This window comes from Centroberyx affinis, unplaced genomic scaffold (genome assembly GCF_046629955.1).
Source record: "Centroberyx affinis isolate AG114_WGS23_722 - 3 ecotype Tasmania unplaced genomic scaffold, CSIRO-AGI_Caff_v1 ptg001340l_1, whole genome shotgun sequence".
Lineage (NCBI taxonomy): Eukaryota > Metazoa > Chordata > Actinopteri > Beryciformes > Berycidae > Centroberyx > Centroberyx affinis.
In genome coordinates, this window is record NW_027279837.1 from 188,401 (window position 1) to 214,210 (window position 25,810).

The 25,810-nt window shown below is 42.1% G+C and overlaps 1 protein-coding gene across 5 annotated transcripts in view; it reads left to right on the forward strand.

Annotated features, from left to right (window-relative positions):
* Positions 1-25,174, forward strand: part of nrbp2b (nuclear receptor binding protein 2b) — a 31,413-nt gene extending 6,239 nt beyond the window's left edge. Inside the window, exons 2-18 of one of the 5 annotated variants that reach the window (XM_071525845.1) lie at positions 16,731-16,853; positions 17,457-17,558; positions 17,765-17,887; positions 18,350-18,390; positions 18,504-18,598; positions 18,724-18,747; positions 18,924-19,010; positions 19,573-19,628; positions 19,747-19,842; positions 20,686-20,818; positions 21,363-21,465; positions 21,564-21,614; positions 21,728-21,863; positions 21,984-22,058; positions 22,324-22,387; positions 22,481-22,536; positions 22,740-25,174. In XM_071525845.1, the coding sequence (XP_071381946.1) occupies positions 16,731-16,853; positions 17,457-17,558; positions 17,765-17,887; positions 18,350-18,390; positions 18,504-18,598; positions 18,724-18,747; positions 18,924-19,010; positions 19,573-19,628; positions 19,747-19,842; positions 20,686-20,818; positions 21,363-21,465; positions 21,564-21,614; positions 21,728-21,863; positions 21,984-22,058; positions 22,324-22,387; positions 22,481-22,536; positions 22,740-22,826 (1,452 nt within the window). In that variant the 3' untranslated portion in view covers positions 22,827-25,174. The remainder of the gene's footprint in view (positions 1-16,730; positions 16,854-17,456; positions 17,559-17,764; positions 17,888-18,349; positions 18,391-18,503; positions 18,599-18,723; positions 18,748-18,923; positions 19,011-19,572; positions 19,629-19,746; positions 19,843-20,685; positions 20,819-21,362; positions 21,466-21,563; positions 21,615-21,727; positions 21,864-21,983; positions 22,059-22,323; positions 22,388-22,480; positions 22,537-22,739) is intronic. The other 4 variants (XM_071525846.1, XM_071525847.1, XM_071525848.1 and 1 more) reach the window with 4 other exon arrangements.
* The last annotated feature ends 636 nt before the right edge of the window (positions 25,175-25,810 follow it).

Below are 25,810 nucleotides of genomic sequence, written 5' to 3' on the forward strand. Positions count from 1 at the left end.
AAATTCTCCATTAAGATGCTTCAGGATCATTAATCATTATACAAGAAAATAGCACAAATAGCAAGCCTGTGCAATTAGCTTTAAACTTGACAATTAGAAAAACATTTACTTAATTTGTTCAACACAACAGGCTGGCAGAAAAGGAAGTCTATAAAGTTTGATTTAAAATAACATTGATTGCCACTTTAATGCTTATGGCGTGTTCAATACACACATGTACATGCTGAATGAAGTGTTTTGTGGTGTCTTGAACAGTTCCTAAATGTCAGGAACAGTGATAATGGACAAGTCTATTTACACAAGGGTTTTAACAATAACTCTTGCTGCAATATGGTGGTAAAACGGGGCGTACCATCAGGCTGGGCACATTACTGCAAATACCACAGTTTTGCTTATTCAGCTGCTTTTTTAGCTTTTTGCTTGTTTGTTACATTTTTAAAATATGGTTTAAATTTAAAAAACAAACTAAAATTAAAAGGGGCATTAAGTGGGCGACGAGTTTTTATTCCAAAATAGAGTACGAGCCACATTTTCATAACTCTCAGTGGATTAGGAGGCTGACCACAACTATGACAAACCAAGAGTCATGAGTTGGTAGATAGTTATGATGAAAATTAAGCATCTATTCAGGCAATGTGTTGTGGTGAAACAATAAGACTACAAAATCAATCAAAACTATTATGAAACTGCTTGAACTGTCTTAGAGATGAAACAGGCTGATATATTTTTATACGTTTTTTCATTTGTTTACAGTTCAAAGTTCAGAAAGATTACCAATGATAGTCACACAAAATGTAATTAAATAGAAACATTTTAATCATTATATAAATCAGTAAAGCTGAATTTATGTTTGACATTGCAAACACAAATATTGAATGTCATCATGTCAACTACCCACACACAGATTTACAACCCAGTGGTTTTGCATGAGCAGCACAATAGTGCCACCATTACAGTGTATGGAGAAACCTACGTACCAGGACCTGCAATCGCCGTTCTTGTGGTTGATGACATATTTTACAGCCGGGTGTTTATGGCCCAGCCTGCCGGGTTACAGTACAGATGGCATGCTGTTTTCATCTGTGCATTTTTACAGCTGTCGTAAAGATTCACCGCACAGCTCTCGCTCAGCGGCAGTGTTGAAATGTTTTTGCGAATTAATGGTGTCTATTACAACTGATGTTGTCGTTGCTGAACTGCAGAGCTCCACTCTGCCTTACTTTTGTACACACAGAGCAGAGATACCACAACATGTGCTGTTATGCTCTAAAATACATAAAAACTGGAATAGCTGATTACTTTTCGCAGTGTACATTCTAGTATTTTACTACCAGCAGTGCATGGAGGCAGTCTGTTTATAGGAAACAGCAGCCAGCAGCACCTGCATAGCACCTGTATGATGGGTTTAGGCAGTGTTTACTCAGTGGCCAGCTGCTGGGAAGGCAGCTATTACCAACCTCCAGCCTGCTAATGGCTTAAAGGAGGAGTCCAGCCCCGGATCCTCTTACACTGTTAGACATCAATCTGTGATGTTCAGTGCATCCCAGGAGTTAATTTGTGATGAAGTGTTCTAATTTACTTTTTGGTGAACCCACTTTCCCTCACCCTGTACTTGTGTACTTCTACTTCAGTGATTTCCTACATTTCCCAGAATGCACCATGTCTTGTGGCCTCATTGCATTATGGACTATTGAAACTACTATCAATGGAGAAATTGGTCTCTCTGCCTCTTCTACAATGGATTTTTCCCTGCATAATTGTTGAATGTCTGTGCAAAATGGTGAGTCTAGAAAGAAGACTTCGCTCTTTGATTCTGAGGGACACCAAAACCTGATGTTTACCGTTGATGTTTTAGATCGTTGAATTTTTTTAAATTAAACTCCATTGTAGCTGCAATGGAAATATAATTTGTCCCGTTCAGAATGAGAAATAAGAAAATAATAAAAACACACAACCAAGCAACACAATCGGCCCAGAAATGTGCTGTACATTGCAATGGCATTTTAGCAGCTCTTAAATGTTATAAGGTGGATTTTTCCTTTAACTTGCCCCTCAGTAATCAGTGGTCCTGCATTGACATGAGTGATCCATCGAGAGATCCTCCACAGGCTAAGAATAGTGTCTGCCGGGTGCAGTAGTGTGGATCCTGTTGCCAAGACACATCGTGAATTCATATCCCCCTGTGTTACGGGCTGCGATGTGAGCTATGTTACATTAAACAGCAGAACAGATGATGTCCGACCTATTAAGCTCCATCATCAGCAGGGCCTCACCCCACAACGGTGCACCGAATTGACAACGTTACACCTCAGCTACTTTGTCCTCGGCGCCACAGAAGTAGAAGTTGCTGCTCCGGAGCATTTGTTATGTTTTACGATCTCCGCAGAGAAGCTGATGAAGTTGTTGACCATGTGATCCCCAGGGAGCCTGTCACCTGGTAATGAAATGTGAGCAGGTTCGCCAGCGCGGCCTCTCTCGGTCATCAGATCTGATGGGATATACAGAGAGAGGTGGCTGTCAGCGTTTTCCACTCCAGTTTTCTGCCAGTCGGACGGGAAAGCTGGCATGAAAAGGTATCCTCTAGGAATGGCTGACATGTCTTGAGGCTCTCACGGAGCTGTCATACTCGTTTAAATCACATGACATCCGCGTCCCCCAGGAATTCGTTGCACCAATTTGAGCGTACATACAGTCGGAAAGCCCTTTTGAAAGAGGTCAAATTCCTAGAGTCATCTTTTGGCACAGTGGTTTGACCGAAGGTGGAATGGATGAGTGTTTGATTTCTAAACTATGTAGTTTAGGAGCAGACCATTTTTCAGATTTCTTGAATCGCTGAATTCATGTGGAGAGAGAGGTCTAACGTTTATTTTAGGAACATTGGTATTGACAGTTCCATTTGGATTTGCATAATTGAAATTGCGTAATGCCCTCATTGTCCATCTTTCTTCATTTATCAGTGTCAGCTGCAAATGTCAGCCTTTTTGTCTCTGCCTCCATTTGCTGTTAAATGAAAAATCCACCCTTAACACTTTAATAGTGTGAAAAAAAACAGACATTCACGATGTCTGGGTCCATTTTGTTGTTTGGGAGGATATTTGTCTTCTTCCCGCAGATAACTGGCCAAACGTAGACAGCGTGACGTCATGTAGAGCTGTTTACAGAGCAGCTACAAGTGAGTTAGATCAAAACATCCACCGTATCACTGGTGTCAATCCCTCAGAATCAAATAACAAGGTCTTCTTTCTAGACTCAACATTTTGCACCAAAGTTCAACAATCACACGGGGAGAAATCCATTGTAGAAGAGGCAGAGAGACCAATTTCTCCACCGACAGCAGCCTCAATAGACCAGAATACAATACAGCCACAAGATGTTAAATGTTGTTTAATGACTCTCACTCGAGTGGAAAAATTTGCTCTCTCTCTCTTACTATTGCTATCACTGTTGCTCTCTCCATATTCACATAAAACCCACAGCTGAAATGCGACATTCTGGGAAAAGTAGGAAATCACTAAAGAAGTAGATGAGGCAGGTTGAGGGAAAGTAGGAACAACCAAAAAAGTAATATACGTATATCATTATATATGAGATACATAACAGTGGAACAGTATCAGAGGGTGCAATTTTCCTTTAAATATGGAAGGCTTTGCTCAAAGAATATAGCCTTGTGATGCACACACATGCAAGGTTATAATTATAGTTTTAGAGGAAGTCGAGCTCCTGTCATCCATTGTAATGTGTAGCCTCTAATGAATGTTTATTCCCTGCCACTGTCTACAGCAAGCTGACTGATTCCCATCTGTGTTCCCAAGCACTGAAACATGCTGATTTAGAAAGGGTTTTTATTGTGTACTGTGCAAAGCAAAGAGACTATAAAGACAGCAAAAAAGTCAAGAGTTGAAGTGGTGAAACAGCTTGTTGGCTTCCTTGCTATTGAATCAGAGGCTTTCATTCTCCCTCCCTCTGCCTCAGGCCTTAAGGCAAAGGGCAAGGTCCTCCACCTCCTCACAGTTGCCTTGGCTTTAGATGTGCTGGTCTACACTTTGATCAAAGAACACCTGTGTATATATCAGCACTTTAACATAACACACATCCAACTGTGTAGTCCATCTGTTGGCGGCAGGTGAGAATATGTTGTCACCAGTTGCATAAAGCTTCTATAAGCACAACTAACCGTACAAAGACTGTTTTGATTATCAATGAAAGAGTGATACTATAAGAAGTTTCATAGCCATGCTTTTACTTACAGCTTCAAAGTAAACTCTCTTCACTTTGTTGACCCGCTGATATCACGACTCTTTCTGCGTAGGTTTCAAAGTGTTGACTCATTCCATTGCACTTTAACAACATGGCTTCCCTTCACTATCTTAACCTTTGAAACCAAATATGGAGCAAATCAAATATGCACTTGAAAAGGGACGCGGTAACAATGGGCCTCGTGGAGGAACAGTGCGTATTTATTTGCTATAAAACAAAAGTCCAAAACTGGCTGTCCCTCCTCAGTCTTTAAAAACTGTGCCATTGATTTTCGATAAAGATTCATCTGAGTTGTTGATTTGTCTCACATGCAAAACCACCCTGCCCAGACCAATGTATTATATCACTTGATTATTTTGTCTGCTTTGCTTCCATTTTCATTTGTGACCAATTCCCTCCCTTTACTAAATCAGTAACGTAGATAGTAGAAGACGACCATAGGATGATTATAATAAAATACACTCTTGCTCTAAGACTATAATAAACGTCTTAACAAGAAAATGCTGCGTTTCACAGTTTGGGTGGTAATCTGTCAATGACCTGTGATGCTAAGGGAAAGTGCTGCATGAACACACTCTAAGAACATTTTACATTCATCATAAGAGCTAGTATACGAACAAATTCTGAGTTATATGAATGTTTTGTGAGTCCCGTATTGTTTTCTGAAGCACCAGTAAGAGAAAGCTGCTCCCTTGAGGCCTCGTCATCATTTGGCTCCAGCCTTTCTCCTCCTGAGCTGCAGTAATATTTAGCTTCAGTTTACCTTAGTTTACCTAATGTCACTAGCTGAAATCTCACTACCACTCCCTCAAATATCTGCTGTCATCCCTGCTTCAGGGATTAGAGGAAATTTGCATTCAGTATTTGAATTTTCCTCTCTGGTTGATGCAGCTGAAAATAAAGCAGGTTACTTGTATGCAGGAGCCAGAGTTGAATTAGAAGTGCATCCCAGCACCCATCAATCAGGCAGATGCCTAATGAATTAAAGATGGGCCCAGTGAATGAATGGCCTCGCCCCCCTGCACAGTGATGACAGGACAGCTCTTGGTGTCCCATGCAGAGACTGTGGACAGGCATGTGGGGGTTGGATCATAGCGGACTCATATACAGGCCGTCCAACCCCCCCCATGCAGCGCTTCCACAGACACTCTTATTGAGCTTTGTCTGCAATGTTACACAACTGTAACAGACACTAAAAACAGCACAGTTTGATCTGAGCGCATGTCTGCCAACATGCAGTCATTTCTACACAGCAGTGCCCGGCTCAGGCTGTCACTCACATTTCAGATAAACTCCCCCAGGAAGAGAAAAAATGGATATGCCCATCATACGACAACTCTGCTGACACAAAAAAAAAATATTTTCACTCTGTCGGCTCTCTCTTTCTATTCCTGTCTTCTTTGCTTTCGCCTACCTCTCTGTTTCTCGACATGGGGCCATCTTAACAAGCTCGGTCCCAGCCACTTCACTAATTGCACCCCATAAACGCAACAATAGGTCTGAGAGTGAAACTTCTACTTCATGTTAACTGCGTTCTCACACCCCTCTTAAGTGGTTTATGCTGCTTGATGTTATTGTTCGCTCGCTTGGCCTGCAGTCATGGCAGCATTATGAGCCAGTGTCAGTGAGTTATTCCAACATGCACGAGCACGCCACAGCACTCAACCCCAGCTTTTAGCTGGCTACTGTGGCAAACACTCAATAAGCCTTTGCACTGTTTGCCAAGTCTTTTGAGCTTTTTACCCTGAGTCACCTCTTCTGCTAGCTGGAAAGATGCACTGCAGTAACCTCTGCTGGAGATGCAGGGGGCGGGGTGGAGGGATGGGGGTGCTCACAGGCCATATTGCTCTTCCGCTGGTTTTGCAGTAGCAATGAAACAAGCAGTCTGTGTGGATTTACAAGCACGAATTGAGTAATCCAGTGGGCAGAAATTACCCCTCTTTATGGAGAAACTTTAATACTTGGGTGGACTCTGCCAGACCCTGTTAAGCCCAGCCAAGAACGGAGTCAATTGCAGATGTTTTTTAAAGGAATGGGAACAGCTCCAGTTTCAGGTCAAGGCGAACACACATCCTTTTTAACGGCCTGTGTTGTGGAGGGGTCTCACCCAATTAGAACTGCTGCTTCTATTCCGGGAAGTGGACTGTTATTGTTAGCTAAAAAAATGACCCTTTGCAGAACACTCCATCCTTGTTTTGTAAACCTTCTCCGCTCTCCCTCAGCAATCCTCTGGTGCCAAAATTGTGGCGGTGTGAGTGAGTTTCTAATGGCAGCAAGGGCTGTAGAGCGGCCTGCAAGAGGACCGAATACTCTGTCCCCAAAAGAGGTGATCATAATGGAAATGGCCCAGCTTGGACTTTAACACAGCACAGCATCATAGGCAGTCATCTGTGTATTGAAAGCCTATAGGATTTACTTTGTCCTGCAGTGGGAGGAAGACCTAGTTCATTACTGTGAGTGGGCAACATGGCAGTAATTCTGAGAATGGCATGCAGCTGTACGGTCAATAAATCCCTCAGAGAAGCCATTGATGATTCTCACAGATCTTCTGCAGCGATGACATCTATAATTCATGCGCTCAGCGGGACCTCTAAAATTAGTGAACCAGGCTAATACCTACCAGGTCAATTCAGGATCTACAGTACAGTAGAGCTGTGCTTTCTCCTCTCTGAAGGAGTTTCCCTGAACTACATGTTGTTGCCTTTGGGGTAAACTGAGCGTGAGGTCGATTCGTTCGACTCTCCAACTGTGGCCTTAAACAGGAAATAGACAGCATGCTTTTGGTCACAATGGCCAGCGTCATGAATTTTTGTCATAGTGCATTTGTTATTTGTGATCAGCAGCATTCCTTTGGTTTAAAAAAAAAAAAAAAAAAAAAAGGAAGCTAAGAGCATGTGGTTTGTGGATGACCCCGCAGGTTGCTTCTGCTTCCCTTTAACAGACCTCAAACATGATGGTTCCAGCGAGTGACGATTAAGAAAGGAGGATTTCATTGAGTTGTAGGATGTGTGATAATCTTTAACCTTTGTATGCAGTTATGCTCCCAACACAGCCTAGTTTTAGGGCTCTTGCAGAGTTTGTTGCTCCATAGAATTCCAACTAAATTGGACCCTCTTTTGATCCGCGGCCTGTTGGCTGATTAAAAATGACGTGAACAACAGGTCAAGCTTGTTAACCTTGAAACCCCCTGGAGGGAGGAAGGGAGAGACTGCCTCAGCCTCACCACAGGGTAAAAATATTCATCACAGCAAGTAATTGAATCTTTTATTCAGGCATAAAATCCTATCTGTCTTAAAACAAATTAAATTTGTTTCCAATACAGCCTCCATTGTTTTGATAATTGTCTCGAAACAAAGCACAAAATCTTTGAAAACAAAGAAGACATCACTCCACTTGTCAAATTATCTCACTGGACCGGCGGACTACTTTTAAAGATAAATAATACTTTAAGATGGAATACAAGATTAAGTGTTGCTGATGTTGACATGCACATTGTCTGCAGGGTTCACATGATGAGAACCTGCGGTTGTCACATTGTGGATTCGACTCTGGCTCCTGACCTTTGCTGCATGCCTTCCCCTCTCTCTCCCATTTGTCAGAATAAATCACCGTTGAAAGAATGATTAGATAGCTGAAAAATGACTTTTGCCTTTGCAATAACTTCAGGTGATTATTTGAGGGGGGAAAAGCCAGGACTTGGAATACTGCAGTGATAAGAGAGGCAGATAACGGTTTATCTCGCTGTATGCAAACACAGAGCCAGGTGAGGGTTGAGGTGTGATAAGGCAGGCTGTTGTTTCTTTGCCACCGGCCTTACCTATTCTTTCTAAATTACCAACTGATGACTGTTGTGTTTCCAGCACATGGCATAACGCTGGTTATCAGATAGCACCTGTTCATTTCCCACATGCTAGATTAAAAGACAGATATGAATCTCTCGCCTCGGAATGAATGAAATGTAAACAAGAGATTAGGACTTGTGGTGAACTATTGTGTCGCTGTTGTGTAAACGGGCTTTTAGTCCTTGCATTGTTGAGTTGTTTGTGAACGGAATGAAAATGTGTGTCCTTCTATAGTGCTTTTACCCTATGAAGGTTATGAGTGGCAATTAAGGGGCTCTTATCTCCTGTGTCTGAGGTGAAGAGGTCGAGTGCAAAAATGAGTAAACACGCACAGTAGATATGCGGTCAGATCAAATGGCTCGGCCCTCTGACCTTGCGATTTTTTTTCCATTCGGACACTTTATTGGTTGAAATTCATGGGTGTGTGTTTAAAGGGGAGTGGGGACTTGAAACTCGCTGACTCATCAGCAAGAAACGGTTCAAGGGTTTGATGTAGACTGAGTCAGAGTCGGGATTCACAGCAGACTCACAAGGACGCACATATTCATCCATGAGTGCAGGAAGATTGGAGTGATGCTCTTGACTCAAGGGGTGTGATCAGTGTTGAACATTTTTAGTTGTCTCTCTGATATTTTTTGGGTGAAAACCATGTGAAAACAGCAGGCATGCACATATATGCACATACACTCACCAGCCACTTTATTGGGTACACCAACTAGTACCGGCTGGTCATCTGTTGCTATAGCCCATTCATCATAAGGGTCAACAACTTGTGTATTCACCACTGCTGTAAAGAGCTGTTATTGTTGCATTTGTGGCCTTTCTGTTAGCTTGAACAAGTCTGCCCATTCTCCTCTGACCTCTGACCTCTCTCATTAACAAGGTGTTTTCAGCCACAGAACTGCTGCTCACTGGATGCTTTTTGTTCATCGCACCACTCTCTGTAGACACTAGAGACTGTAGTGTATGAAAATCCCAGGAGACAAGCTGTTTCTGAGATGCTGGAACCACCGTGTCTGGCACCAACAGTCAGACCATGGTCAAAGTCGCTTAGATCACGAATCTGACCCATTCTAATGTTTGGTCGAACAAAAAACTAAAGCACTTCACCATGTCTGCATGCTTTATATATTGAGTTGCTGCCACATGATTCACTGTTTGGAGGAGCAGGCTATCTGCGTTAACGAGGAGGTGTACCTAATAAAGTGGCGGTGAGTATATTATGTTATACACACACATGTACTGTATATGTACATACGTTATACAATCAGTGCAAAGTCACACACACACACACCCTCACATTCACATAAAGTCCCCCGCAGGTGGAGGTGAGATGAAAGGCTCATCTCTGAGGAACGGCTGTTAAAGGGTAAAAGGAGTGAGAGAGCGGTCTGGCTTATGTAACGAGGCTGCTCAGCACTTCCTATGCTTATCACGTCCCAGTCAGGACAGCTTCTGACTTCTTGAATGCAATTGTGGTTTTGCCATCTCTCTCTCTTTCTCTCTCTCTCTGTCCCTCTCTCTCTCTCCCCCACCAGGCTTGTAAATCTGCAGCTTTGTGACAAACCCGCTGACAATGGGCGCGAGGACAACATGGCTTGTGTAATCTTGTAACCCTGGTACAGACTGAAACACGGCGAGTGGACAAAGACACGGGCGATTACTCCTCCGCTCCATGTAGACCTCAGCTGGAAAAACAAAACCGGGGTTTAAACAAAGGCTACGTTTTTAACGGCACAGCATCTGCAGGAACGAAACATTTTGTAATCTTTCAGCGAAGGCCTCACAAAGCTTATCGTGTCCCACTCGAGACAAAAAGTACAGCCTGGTCAAGGATTTGGTCAAGGCTGACTCCCATGTTTGAGATTTGAGTGTTTCTTGTTAGCTGGACTAAATGGATATTGTTAATATCTAGGCCTTTTTATTGAAAAAGAATAGTTGGGTTTAATTTGTTACAGGGCAACTGGAAACAGCATTCTCCTTTTCCACACATACACTTCTCATACACTGCTTTATGAAAGAGGCTGAACAGTGTTCCCTCTCTTATACAGTGTGTTTTGTCTGTGTTGTGTCCTGCTGCTCTTTGTTTTGCTGTAGCTCTCCTCGCTGAACCCATCAGCTCAGCTAGTCGGCCTCGCTCTCCTACATTCCTCTTTAGTGGGAAGCTTTAACTGGTCTGGGGGAAAATGAATAAGTGAGACTTGATGAGAGCTAATCTGTCTAATATCTACTCGTGATCTGGAACGACCTTGCTGGTCCTTTGGAAGCGGTCGAACCCTGCATGCTTTGGAAAATCGAGATCACTGCAGTATAGAGCCATTTAATTTAGATAATGCGGACAATCAAGGACATTAATCTGAGAAACGCTCCAGTCAAGTTAAAATGAATTTGTCTAATGACTTGAAATCCCTCACTCTCATACACCGTTATCCAAAAGGGCTTCGGGTCGCTCTTACAGAAAATGGAACGTAGAGAGTCTCGTTCCATTTCGCCCGTCCCCCAGCATGACTTTACAGTCGGCTGGCTGGTGCCACACAGGCTCTCTCGTCACGTTATGTTTCACGCTGAGTGGGCACACACACTATCCGAGACGCTGATCTGATTTTTGCGCTGCACATGTCACGTCCCGGGGCGAGAGACCCTGTGGAGGCGGATTTCAGAGCCACTCGTCTGGCTGGTGAAGGTCAGCAGACGGTCAGTGGCTCAAGACCCTGTCACAGACGGGACAGGAGGCACTCAGCTCGCCAGCCAATGGGAGTCTCAGTGGTTGTTCACTGTTTTTACCATCAAGTCTGGTTTGCTTTGGTGTTTGCTCACTTGCATATGATTTTATGGTCTGTAAATTCATGGCATTTTATGGATGATAAATACACTTTTAATATAATATGCAGCAAAGAAACAATTCTGTTGGATTACTTTGTTACTTTCAGATTACTTTGCCATATTTGAGGAATAGATATACAGATAAGAAAAAGGAAAAATGTATTTCATGTTTGCATACAAACACAAATGTTCTTCTGTGCCACATATTGTAAAGATGCAGAACACCTGCCGCTATTTAAATGACCATCTAAGTTTCTTGCTTTCACTTTAACAGTATTCACAGAAATAATCCTCTATTTTTCTCACAAGTATCTGTAATCAGTACATTCTTTTTTTAGGTAACATAGCAGAATACAGTTAATTTTTTTGTGATTTGTCAGTACAATCATTCCATTACTACCTAACCTGAATATTGGCTGATTATAAAAGGTCACATCTCGCTTTGGCCATATTTTCTCCCTCTACATTGTAGAGTTATAAACCATTTTTCTCCATCTCTTGCGATATCCACAACATTTCAGTCAGAGTCTTTGATCCTGTTCCTCTTTGATGCCAGCGAAACCTCGGGAATAGAGCGCACAAAGCAAAAGAGCTGTCTGGGTTCATTTACATACAGCAACGTACTGTAGCATGCCTTTAGTACAGTGTAATGCAGACTGTTGAGGTGTAGTCTTTACTGTTGCCAGATCTGCTTCTTAAATATTAATGTCATGCAACTTGCTTATACAGCAAGCCAGCCAGTGTTTCAACTCATCTAGGTATGAGGTGGGTGTGTGAGGAGGCACAATAGAGGCGAGATACTGACGTGTACGAGACAAAGCCCTTTGTAGGGCTTGGACCCACACACACACATTGTAACGCTCAGACAAAGGCACTCTTTCATTTACTCCTTTTTACCGGCGTGTCACAGCGATGCCTCTGCAGGGCTGTTGGCACAAAAGAGCTGCCGTACTGTAGCTCTGTCCTCCCTTCTACCTCTCCGCTAATCCTGCCTCTGTCCGCTCTGTTTCTGTCTGACTCATCAGGCCCCTTTTCTAATATTGGGATAATACGCTGGCCTTGTGCCACATGTAAATTAGATCCCACTTGGAATCTCTGCAGTGAAACTGTCGCTGCAGATGGGCCAGCCAGTGCTTCTAAATAATCATGCTGTTTAGGACAGATCTAAAGCCATCTACTCTGAATTGGCCCGTGTCTGTTCTGTTTACCATAAGCCAATTTAGCTCTAAACGTATGGTGGATAAAGTGCAGGTTGAACTTTACACACACCCTTATTCCCCCTTAACTTCTATTGACAATAACGGCGTCGCTAATGTGACATGCCATGGCAGTGGATTGTGGGTAATCTTGCGCTGATCACTTGGGCTCAAACAGGATCTGATAGAGAGTTAAGTTACCATGCAACAGCAGGTTATCCAATGCAGATCAACATTGTTATGCAGCTATTCAGCATTGTTTTGTTGTGATGCCTTGCCATTGTGATCATACTGAAAATATCATTGGAGGAATATTTTGCTTGAAGGCAGCTGAATGGTTTTCATTCATCAAAATAGGGAAGAGAAAACGTTACCAAGAGACCATTGTGCAAGGGTGGAAGTAATTGCATTTACTCGCGTTACTGTAGTTGAGTATCTTTTTTGTGCACTTGTACTTTTTAGAGTCAGTATTTTTACTTTTACTTAAGTACGTTTTTACTGAAGTATTGTACTTAGATACATTTTAAATCACATCCATTACAGAGTACATATATTGTAGGCTTTCTATAACCAAAGGAAACTGGAGCCATTCACAGTGAGAAGAGTACTCTGGCTTTACTTTATGCGTTTTATTTTGTAATTTTCAAATTTTCAAATTAAAGAATCTAGTTTGAATTCTGTCCTCTCTTCCTTTTAGAATTGCATGAATGTGAATGATTACAGCTAACAACGTTCTCTTTTCTTAAAAGTAACTCAGTAACTTTTACTCTAAGTACATTTTAAACTTTTAAACCACTTTTCACTTTTACAAATATCAGCACAGTTCTCTTTCCACCACTGCCATTGTGTGAGTTAACAAATAACAGGAATAATTTGCGTGGCTAGGTAAAGAAAAGGATTACGTGAGAGCTCTCAAGATCCAGTTTTACCTGGATTAGCTGGAGATTTAGCAAAACACCAAACATCAGAGTAGAGGTTGGTGCTGTTTTGACATCAACACACGATCCCCAAATCCCTTTCCACACCCTTAACCCACCTCCCTCCGACAGCCAATCAGAGCGCAGGATCCACTATGCTGTTTACACGTCTCACACTACCATGACCAAGCAACAGACCCCACTAAACCCATGGGGCGTGCACCCTGGGACAGGGGACCAACTGTTTCTCAACATCTAGAGAAAATAAACAACACCCAATCCCTGACGCAGAGGGAAGCTGAGATGGTTCCTTCCCGAAAACTACTGAAGCTATGGACCCACTGGTGTCAGTATGTCAGAGCATTGTGTTCCAGCCCTGTAATACCCAGTAATCAGATTATCATCTCTCGTTGAGTGGGAGTAGAGAGATTATATGTCATCTCTCTCTCTCTCTCTGTCTCTCTTCTGCTGTCCATCTCTTGTCTAAAGAAGGCCCCTCCTACCCTACAGAGCATTACAGCTGCACTGTGGGTTGAGCAATAAACAAATCCCCAGTGGTTAAAAACCATTTGGTTAAACATTTCTGTCTCTCTTCGCTGACATATTTCACAAACAACAAGGTATTCGCGGTGTCCCCAACATGAGAAATAACAACGGTATTAATAGCAGCTGTAGTGGTCACACAGATCTCTTACACAAGACCCAGGCAGCTTGCTGAGAAATTTTCGAGGAACACTCCTCAGCCGATGTGCCAATTTCCCAAGCTACATACAAAGAGGTGCTTTACATACCACAGCCTAGTGCTAGGTGGGCAGAAGGCGGCGTGTAGGCGGCCTGGTTGGGTGCCAGCCGGTCATCTGTGTGGTATTTAAGGCGGTGCCGAGGGAAGGGTGGGTTCTGCTGTTTGGGTGTATGCTTGTTGATTAACAAACCTCCTGCTGTTAAGACCGGTACAGAGAGCCATTTTGATTCCATTCATAGCTGAGCCTGAGATGATGGTGTCACATTTGGTGGCAGAAGCATAGCACAAGTGGAGCTCTGTAGAATATATCAATGGTTAGCATTTAGCAGTAATAAGCATTCATTTAGGTACAGAGCCAAGTTCAGCTGCTAACCCGGTCATCAAGCTCCACATGTATCCTCAGCTATTTGTCAGAGACACCCGGCTGACATTTTGAGACCGCAGAAATGTTGATAATAGAGAGAAGTGTCAGGTGTGCTCGCTTATTTTCTAAATACAACCCAGTTTACATGCACATAGTCCACGAGAGATGAGAGCCAACAAAGCTCCAGGTGAGAGGAGAGAAAGATGCAGAGTGGAGCTTTCATGTGGACAGACAGAGGGGAGTAAGATTCGTTAAATTTGATGACAGAAAATTGCAGAGCACAGGTTTCATTCCCCGTACCGCTGATTAATGATGATGCTTTGATGTTCCTGAAATGACTTCACCTGTGAAACCTACGTGTGGCATTCTGAAGAGCTTTGAATGTAAACAAAGCCTTGAGCAATGTGTGCAAAGAACAGGTTTGGTCATGTATGGTTTTCAGTTTGGTGCATCAATACTGCGATAGATCTTTCTGTCTTTCTCTGTGACTGTAGTAGTGATATGAAACTTAATTGATCCCCAATTGAAGAGATTCTCCTTTGGCTTGCCTCCCCCACAGGAAGGTCTGAGGTCAGGTTCAGCTGCAGAGCAACAAACCTGGAGCTGGTAGGGATTCAGTGTCTTGCTCAAGGACAATACATCAGGGTGGATATTTGTTATCATGGGGGTTTGAACCCGGTTGAACCCTCAAAAGTAGCAGGAGGTGTGTACATCAGCTCTATCCAACTAAGGCAGCAATATCCTGTGCTGAGCAGTTTTGTGCTGCGTTAATGCCTCCTCAATATCCTCATGCAGTGCATTTATGATGAAGCCCAGGGCCGTCTGTGCCTGCCAGATTACAAACACAGACCCAGACACAAACACTACAGCCGGGCCTCTCCGCTCCACTCCTTGCTTCCTTCCTTCCCTCCTCAGTCCTTAAAGGCTGATGCCGCCTCCTCCATCTTCATCCCCATATCTCCCCTCTCTAAATCCCTCATCCACAATCCCCCGCCTATCCCTCTCCCTCTGTCCCCCGCTAATCCATCTCCACACCCTTTACACCATCGCTCATCCCCTCACCCCTCTTGTCTATTTAATGTACATCATCAAGTTACAGATGGTTTGATTCTGTCTGGCTGGTGTTATTGAAGCATTTAACATAACCTCAATGCTGCGAATTATCTGTCATCTGACCGTACTGATCCCTTTTCATACATTAATGGATGGGAAACTGAATTGGTTGAGGGTTATACGTTGGATGAATAGCTTTGATGCACCATAGATGCAAATCGTATTTGCGCCACATAGAAATGACCCTTGTTGCTTCTGGGCATTCAGAAAGCTGCTGCCACTGAAACCTCTACATGATTTATGACCGTCACTACATTTAGAAAATCACCTAAATGAGGTTATGCTATAATTTTTCATGTACCTCAGGTTAGGGCTGGGCGATATGGTTGAAATGAATATTATGATAATCATAAGGATTTTTCTCAATATCAATATATATCACGATATGGTTCATGTATGCAAAATCACGTTAAATAATCAAATTAATGTTCATCTCATTGAACCGAATGGTAATGTTAGGTGTGATGTCAAACAAAACAGAAATATTCAAATAATATTCCTACCATACCTCATTTTATGAGAGTTTTTAAGTAAAATCTGAATGTGTGTCACGATATTAAAATATCTTCATATCATCACACTATGATTCCACTGAAAGACGATAAACGATAATATTGAATTATTGCCCAGCCCTACCTCAGGCTTTTGAATGTGAGTGTATCCATAATGTCTTGCAGTATGTCTCTTAGGGAATAGGATAGACTGTGTTCAATCAGGAACTACACGCTGTGGTGCTGCACAGGTTTTCAGCCAAATGGAGAATAGTGATGAACTGGAAATTGCGTAAACCTGGCTGTTTCAACACGGGTAACTGGTTTGGAGACTTTTTGTCAATGGAGCGGCCAGTGTCAACTCAGCTCTCTATGAATGGATTGGATTAGACAGCAGATCTCTATCAGATGTTACTTGAATAGTAGGGGTGATGTCTGTTCAGATATGTTTTTGTTGGGAAACTTCCTTGTGTTCCCTGGTGATGCTCTGCTGCTTTGTTTTACACAGCTTACTACTGTTCGTCTTCTGGGGAAACCAGCCTATTCTTTTGCTTCTGTCTTTGTGCCCGCTGAGTAGTATGGGGCCGCTGGCTTGCTGGATATTACATGTGCCTGAGTTGGACGCACGCAAAGGCCCCCCCACCCCCGCCCTCGCCCCTTCTTTCTTCTTCTCTTTCAACTCGGCTCCTCCAGGCTCCACAGGGAGCTTGGCTGGGCATCACGGTACCTCAGTGGACACATCCATCTCCCCTTTTTTCCCCTCATTGTACCGTCGCATTGTTTTGTAAGAATTGTATTGTAATTTTCCTTGTATCATGGTTGCAGCGCTGCAATTTGTACCTGACCTTATATTGCATCATGTTGTGTTTGTATAATAATATTATGAAAGAACTGTCAATAAACAAATGCCTCAGATTTGGCAGCTGCACTGCTAGCATTACAGTAGGTGTAATATGTGTTTATGTCTGTTTGCTGCCCCCTGCAGGTGAGCCAGGGTAATGTCCCCGGTGTGGAAAGTGCCTCCCTGGCCATGGACACAGAGGAGGGGGTGGAGGTGGTGTGGAACGAGGTGCTCTTCTCTGACAAGAAGGTCTTCAAATCACAAGAGGTATTGTATTTATTTTTATAGGCTACATTTACTATTATTGCACCAATTTGTGGTTTTAGACAGGAGTGTCTAACGACTCGATCCAACAACGATTCGATTTTGTTTCTTTCAGCAAAGATTCAGTGCATCATAAAATCTCACATTCTGCCCACGATTTCGATTCTTCCAAAAAGTATAATAACTCTACAAATGTAATTTGTAAAAAAGTAACTTAGCTGATTCAGTCAGCAATAATTAAACATGTAAACCTTACACTAAGGTAGTCTACTAGGTCAAAGCATTATATTTCAAGGCAAAAGCTTCAAACGACAACAGCTCAGTGTGTCTACAGTATATTCTCAACAACTTTTTCTAGCCTACACCCTTTCCACCTTCTGTTTAGCTCTGCAGAAAAGAGAGCTCACAAAACACCTTAATGCAATATCAATTGATCCCAACTTTTCAAATCGATGCAGTTGGCTTTCCAACTTCAAATCGATGCCTCACGATGCATCAGTGCTTTTCTACAGCCCTAGTTTCAGAGTGAGAGGTTTCAGTCAGGACCTGCAGGTTCCAGGAGCTAATGTCAAGATGTGAACCATCTCTGATATGTGTGTTTTCTAGGAGAAGATCAAGGAGATGTTTGAGAACCTGATGCAGGTTGAGCACCCCAACATCGTCAAGTTCCACAAGTACTGGCTAGACATGAGGGAGAGTCAGGCTCGGGTGAGATTTTATTATCCATCTCTCTGGTCTATCTTTTCATTTTCTGTCTTTCTCTCTCATCTCTGCCTTTATGTTTCTCCTCTTTCTTTCTCTCTTGCTCACTTGGTCACCCACACACATACACACACACACACACACACACACACACACACACACACTCTTGTGAATCAACAGTAATTACCTCCTCCTCCATCTGTGACCCACAGGTCATATTCATCACAGAATACATGTCATCGGGGAGCCTCAAACAGTTTCTGAAGAAAACCAAGAAGAACCACAAGACCATGAATGTGAAGGTCCATTTTTTTTTGTTTTTCCACGGTATATTGGTGTGTTTCCTCACTCTGTCCTGTACTGGTAGCACAGGGAACTGCAGTCTAAGCAGGATTCAGATGCATATTTCCAGCAGGATTAGATATGATGTAACAGGGCGTCCCAGTGGCTCAGTGAGCTCAGACTTGTACCATGTGCTAAGGATGATGTGGGTCTGAAACCAGCTTACACTCTATCCAGCATCTCATTCTCCGTCTCTTTCCCTCCTGTCTTTTCTGTGTAAGTCTGCTGTATGCAGTCTATGCAGAAATGCCATTAAAAAAAAAGACGTGATGTACTCTTCTTTGTATATTACTAAGAATGACAGGAATTTTTTTTAAATTTTAGTACAGTATAATTATGAATTGTCTGTGTTATGCAGGCTACCAAAATCTAAGCACACAATTCCCATAAGGCCTTTGTGCAGTAAATCAGTGTCTCTGAGAAGACTCATGTTGCTCTGTTACACTGTATTTTAGGCTTGGAAGAGATGGTGCACCCAGATCCTCTCTGCCCTTAGGTATTCACTCATTTCTTTATTCATTCATTTATTCATTTCCTATATTTTAACATGAGAGATATCTAATATCACATCCATCAAACAGACCTTAACGCTTTGTTATTCACTGGCAGTTACCTACACTCTTGTGACCCGCCCATAATCCATGGCAACCTGACCTGCGACACCATCTTCATCCAGCACAACGGCCTCATCAAGATCGGCTCAGGTCTGCCCCCAACAGGACTTTCTGTGTTATTACAAGACACATTGGCTACCCACATTGTATGTACTGTATATCTGGATTACCAAGTTTATCTCTGCATTGAATAACGCTTAATTTTCTTTCCACAGTGTGGCACCGGCTGTTTGTTAACGGTAAGAATTATATAATTCCTGTCCACATTTTTTACATCATCGTCATCATATTTCTTAATAAACTAGTAAAGGTCTCCAAAGGTAGCCCACTTGTTATTTCTAGGGCAGGCTGGGAAGTACAGAGTGTGTTATCATCCGTGTTTAGTGACAGGGTTTGATTTGATCTGTCTTCACAGTGTTCCCAGATGCCAGTGTGCAGGGTAAAGGCAGGCCGCATCGAGACGAGCAGAGGAATCTCCACTTCTTCCCTCCAGAATATGGCTGTAAGTGTAATCCATGTGTAGGTTTGCAAAATACTGTGGCTTGATTTCCATCAAATCCAGCTTCATTCATTCTTAAAGGAATAGTTCATCCCAAAATGAAAATCCAGTCTTTATACTACTACTCACCCCCATGTCAGTCAAAACTCCACTTCAGTTTGTAGGAGCAGCAGTGTGTTTTGTAGTGTTTGCACCTGGCAGTAGCACAACTTGAGCATTGTCAGTGAGGAAAATATAGGAGATAATGAGGTACATTTTGGACTTTTGGAGCCACAGAGCAGTTGTTCTGCTATGAAACACTTGGATTATGCTGCACAGTCTATTTGGAGAAATTTGATGAACATTTTATGCTTTTTCTTTTAGCTGTAAAAAGATGGCTCTGTTAACTTCAATAGTTTGGGAGAAGGTTGAGATGGAACTATGGTGCTAACTCACTGTATGTTTGGTGTTTCACCTGACATGGGGTGGGGGGTAGATAATAACTGAATCTTATTTTTTGGGTGAACTATTGCCTGTGTGTCACACTCCTCATCCCTCGTCCTTGCTTCCCCTCTTCTGTTCCTAGCTGGCGAAGATGATTACGCCATCGACATTTTCTCCTTTGGGATCTGTGCTCTAGAGGTGAGAGACAGAGATCCTTTCTCTTTGGCTCTGCTCCATGTATGTGTGTGTGTGTGTGTGTGTGTGTGTGTGTGTGTATGTGTGTTTGCATGTGCTAACAGATTATTTGTACCTCTAGATGGCAGTACTGGAGATCCAAGCTAACGGAGATGCTGCTGTGTCCAAGGAGGCCATAACCAATGCAGGTCAATCTCTGGAAGATCCTCTCATGAGAGTGAGTCGCACTGATGCTCCGTGTCCTAAATATATACCAGTGCAAAACCAAAGAGGATCATAAAGACAGACTCATTATTTTTGTTAACTGTTGTACATCAGGACTGGGACCATTCATTAATTGAATTGACAAATGGTAAATTCCTATTCAATTCCTGGAGTTGGAATTGGAATGTCCCAGCTCTCAGGAAACATAATTGGAATTGAATTGGAATGACTGGAAACAGAATTGAACTCCATTAAAATCCATGAAATTCCACTTCTAAGAGAGTTTGTCTTGACTTGCTAAACATTATAAATACAAACACTATGAATCAAATAAAAGACAGTTAAACAAATCAAATACAAGCAATCATAACGTATGTATTACGATTACATGTTATGCATCAAATACCACCTGAAATGTACCTTTAACATTTTATGATATTCAGTATTGATATTATATGTATAATCTCAGATATGTGGTAAGAATAAAAACAAAAAACATGGAATTTCACAGGATCTCATTGAATTAAATTCAACCTCCAGAAATTCCAATTCAATTCCAATTCTGTTTCCTGTATTTTATTTCAAATTCAAATTCCTCAGCTGAATTGGAATCAATGAGTTCATTCATGAATTGACCCCAACCCTGCTGTACATTAAGCTTTATCAGCTCACTCATATCATATTACACACCACCTTGCCGATGTATTTATTTCATGCAACATACAGTGGCAGTGTGCATTTTCAGGATGCACAACATACATGTCAGGAGTCAAACCCACGTACTGCACAGGGTCGTACTGAACAGTCATGTAGCGTTGGCCTCGGGCTGACCTTGCTGTCTCATTGGCTCCTGCAGGAGTTCACACAGTCTTGCGTGCGTCATGAGGCGAAGCTCCGGCCCACGGCTCACGACCTTCTGTTCCACCGCGTGCTGTTCGAGGTCCACTCCCTCAAACTGCTGGCCGCCCACTGCCTCATCAGCAACCAGTGTGAGTTTCTCACCTCCAAAACGGCAAGCGGACCACACGAGACTCTCATTGCATCAGCTCTTTTAGTGGTTATTGCAATATTTATAGGGTTCCCATGCAGGTCTGGAAAGATAGTAAAAGTATGGAAAATGAGTTTGATCATTTCCAGGTGTTGGAAAGTTTTAGAACTGAACCGAAAGGTCTGTTAAAGTATTGTGGGAAAATGTTGTTAAGTCTTGAAACCCATAATAGAACACATTTTATGCAGTTGTGGAGCCACTGTCATTTTATATTATATATTGATATATTTGTAGATATTTGTTTATGTGAGCAATAGTCTTCAGTTATAGAATGATATGACGTGATCAGCACATATATTGGAAATCTTTAAAAAAAAAACCTTTAAATACAGTCAAACAATTAATTTAAAAAAAAAGGCAGGGAATATGTGTTGTAACTGAATATATTTGGAAAAAACAGACTATTTTTAGAGTGCTTAATGGCATTCAATAGATAATCAAAGAAGATGTTGCATCACTTTCTGACTCCCACCCTCTCTTTGCAGACTTGCTTCCAGAAAACTGTGTAGAGGAGAAGACCAAGTCCTTCGACCCCAACGCTGTCATGGCAGAGATTAAACATGATGACAGACAAGGAGTTCAGCTCAAGTAAGCTCAAACAAAAACCTCTCATCTTTTGGCTACCTGTGTGAAAGTCCCATAACCTGCCGAGCACAGCACTCACTGTTTCTCTTCACATCCTGTAGATATTCCCATGTGTCTCCTCTGGAGCTTGACAAGTTCCTGGAGGATGTCAAGTAAGTGGAACTGTATTAGTCGTTTTCTATCAGTACCCATGCTGTAAAACACAGCATTGCACTGCTGCATACCAAACTTGAAAGTGTAACACTTTGTTCGCTCCTATCATCAGGAATGGGATTTACCCCTTGATGAACTTCGCCTCGTCTCGGCCTCACCCCGTCCCTCGCGCCCTCTCCTTGTCTCAGGAGCAGGTTGAGACAGTCAAGACCCCGACTCCTGAGCCGCAAGAAACCGAGACTAGGAAGGTTAGCTTCTTCCTGTGTGCCTGAGCGTCTGTCAGTCTGTTTATTATCAGTCCCAACATATTAAAATACATATTGTGCTCATCGCTCTGTAACAATTGTGTTTGTCTGATGCTGTTGTAGGTTGTTCAGATGCACTGTAATTTGGAATCAAATGAAGAAGGGACCAAAACTCATGTGAGTCACATATTATTACAGGTATTTTACCAATTTCAATATAAATACTATTCTAGCCCTCCTTACGGATTGAGGATGATAGGCCTTTTATTAGGAGGTCCTGGGTCGAATATGATGATTAGTATGCTATTAGTAGATTTATTTGCCCATTTCAAAATAAACTCTAGTCTAGGGGCTCTGTACAAATGGAGCACAGTAGGTGTTTCAGTAAAAGTTCCTGGGTCAAGTATGGTGTTTAAACAAAAATCCAGATTGATTTCATTTTGATCTTGTTTTCTCTCCTCAGCTCTCTCTGTTTCTGAAGATGGATGACAAGCTCCATCGGCAGCTTAGCTGTGACATCCTTCCAAGTAAGTTGACCCCCGACCGTACCTCAAAATATTTTTCTATTTTTTTTATTTTTATGTTTCCTGTGACTGAAATAGCTCATGTGAAACTTTCAGCTGACACCTCCAAAGACCTTGCCAACGAACTTGTTCACTACGCCTTCATTAATGAGGTAAATATAGAGGAATCTTCATTTTCAGTCCATGATCAATAACAGTAGCCTCCACACTGTGTAATTTTGCATTTTGAAACAAAGCAAGAACACATTGAAAGTATTATATGGCATACCTATGTATGATGTGGTTTTAAAAATGTATTATGACAAAGTAGTCTTATGTAAACTCGATGTGAACTCATGTCCTGTGTGCTGTGCAGGAGGACAGTGAGAAGGTGGCGGGGTTCCTGGAGGACGCCATCAGTCGACACCGGGTCAGAGCGCTCGCCTCTGGGACCACGCAGTGAGGAGGGGTCACGACAGCGGCCGGCCCGCACAGAGGGGCCTGGGGCTCGGACCACTCCTGCAGAGGAAGAGAGAGGGCAGCGGGCAGGATCACACAGCCAGCTTCAGAACCGGGGATTAATGGGACAAATATGAAAAGGATGCTGGGCCTGGACAGTCAGTAAATCATCCTAGGTAGAAGGAGGAAAGGCCAGGACTGAGAGAGGAACCGGAGGCACCTCTGGACGGAGGACCAGAGGCATCATGGCTGTGTTCAGCGATTCCACAGTGCAGTGGAAGATTGACAAACCCCCTGCCTAAAAGGGCTATCATGCCTTAAGATATCTTGACGACTTAGGTTTTCCATAATGCCACTATTCGGAATGGATTTGTTTCATTCAGATTACAAATACATCAGCTCTGCTTTCAGAAGGACATTTTATTACTCATGAGTCTCTTGTTTGCAGCCCCACCTCCTTTTTAATTGGCGAATATTATCTTTGAAATGTAAACAGAGATACAGTAATTTAACTACTAAAAACCTCTATTGTGTACTAGCCAGAGCATTTTGTTTATTGCTTTTTTTTATGATTCCGTCCAACATGCACTGTTAATACTAAACATACTCATTCTTATTTATTTCTGTTGAACTGTGAACCACAGGAGCATTGCACAGGCCTGTTTTAGTTTTAGTTTGTATGACCTGCAGAGTTACACACCTCACTGCACTCTTGGGTTAAAGGCTATTTCTCCCAGTGCTAAACATGCCACGCCTAAATGACTCCATGCATTAGTAGTGATGAGCAATGAGATGATGCCTCTCTTTTAGCCTGTAGTGCTCTTAAGGGTTTTCCCTGTGAAAGCGTTCTGAAAGCCAAAGACTTGCAAAGTGCCTGCGATGGCAGCCTGCTTTGGACAAAATATCCAAATGAAACAGCATCGTACAAACTTGGCAATTTAGAATACAACTCCTCCAGACTTTTACAGTACTAATAACAGATGCATCGTTTTGGATTACGGTAAATACTCCCATCTTCCCATCTATGATCATGAATCTACAAAGTCAGCCCATGTGAATGTGAAGATGAGCTTTAGCTTGGCACCTGGTAATAAACCATTAAGAGCTGCAGCCACGGTATATTGGACATATGCATCAGGTGATAAATACTTTGTACTGCAGTCAATATTAACAACTTGGGAACAACTGCAGCTCACATAAAGCTCTAAAACAAGATAATTGGAACACACCACCAGTTTGTGAAGTGACAGTAGACTCCCATATAAATGGGAGGAAGGGGGTTGTAAAATGTGAAAATCAAGTTACAAGGTGATGTGATCTTAAGACTTAATGGTGAAACCATTGTTAATTAATAAAACTGGTATACTTATTTCCCCCTATTTCTAATACCTTCTAAAGATGTGTTTCTGTCTAAGACTGAATTTAGAGGTGTTTTAAAAAGGAGAATCAACCCAAAATTCTTTGAAGATTTATATTTTAAGTCATTTTGTCATTTCTGCAATAAAGAAATATTATTGTGCATAAGCAGTCCCTGGCACCACATCTACTCTGCTTTTATCCCAGACTGTCATTAAATGCATTGCAGTGCAATGTGTTGTCACCTGACATGGCACCCCAAACACAAAGTAGAATATATTGGAAACCACACAGATCCCTTCAGCTCTGGCAGATTTTCTTGTCAATTAAATTAATCTTTGCAACATAAAAGACTATTTACTATTTGGGTGGATTTTTCCTTGACAAATGGCACTGGAGAGTAAGAACAATTGTGAATTTGTCTGGTCAGTCTTCAGCAGTATCCTCTTCTTTATCAGAATCTCTTAGCTATGCTGCATTTGTTTCCTGGGTCTGTGAAGTTGTGGTTTCATAACAGTTACACTCCTGTACAGTCATTGCTTAATTACTCAATATACTCTTGTGTCAAGCCTTTTATCAGTGTGTCTCTTAAGAGAGAAGCCCTGAATTCTCCCAGACAATTACCTATAGACCGTGATGTACATATTTGTTTGTGGCTGGCTATTAAAGGGGTTTACTTGGGACAAAAATTGAATGCAAAGCAGTGCCACTATTGCTCTCATTTGATCTAGTAAGCTGCATGTCTTAATAGCCTGAAACCATTCAAAGATCTGCATTTTGCCTTTGTCAGTCAGAGTTCAGTTCCAGAGGGGACCCGACCAAGAAAATGAATGTTTAGACTGTGCAAAGACTAAAAACCATCCATATCAGTCTTATTTTGTGTCTAATTACTTTTTCCCGTGAATCTGTTGAATGAAACTTGGCTTTGGATGTGTTCTACTTAAACCTCTGTTAAATATTGTAGCTACTGCAATTAAACACGACAATAAAACAATATGTGACATGTTGGTTGTGCCTGAAAATCATTCTAATTTATATAGTAGATGTTTATCTTGATCATGCTGGCTTTAGTACTCTGGACCACATACATATCAACCAGCCAGTGTGCAAATGAAAGAGCAGAAAAGACAACATTGCTTTCTCAGTAAAGGGGGGTAGGCTATATTTTTTGGCACTTTACTACCATAAAATAAAGGCAATTGTCCGAGAGCTTACTATTGTAAAGGTCAGGTTTCTGCACGTATGTCTGAAATTCATCTTGAAAATAAGAAGGAATACTTGTGCTAATTAAGTAGAGGTGAAAGTACAGTGTTACAGAAAGTACAGAAAAGTGGCATTGCTCCAAAAAGCTGTACACCCAGTACCATGCAGTAACAAGCGTAGCTGTAATCTTGGTCGCGTGCAGAGGAAATGAAAGTGCCTCTGTTTAATTTTGTGAGGTACAAAGAGAAAGTAGAATAATGTAGAAGAATTTAGAGAAGAAGATGCAGAAGAACTACAATCTTTCCAAGCGAAATGTACGTTTCATTTAGATGACTGCAGTCAAGTATGGAAGTATCAGTCAGGCCTGTCTCCATGAAGAGCGCCATGAGAGCCATGAGAGTCACCACACACATCGCGCGAGATTGTATA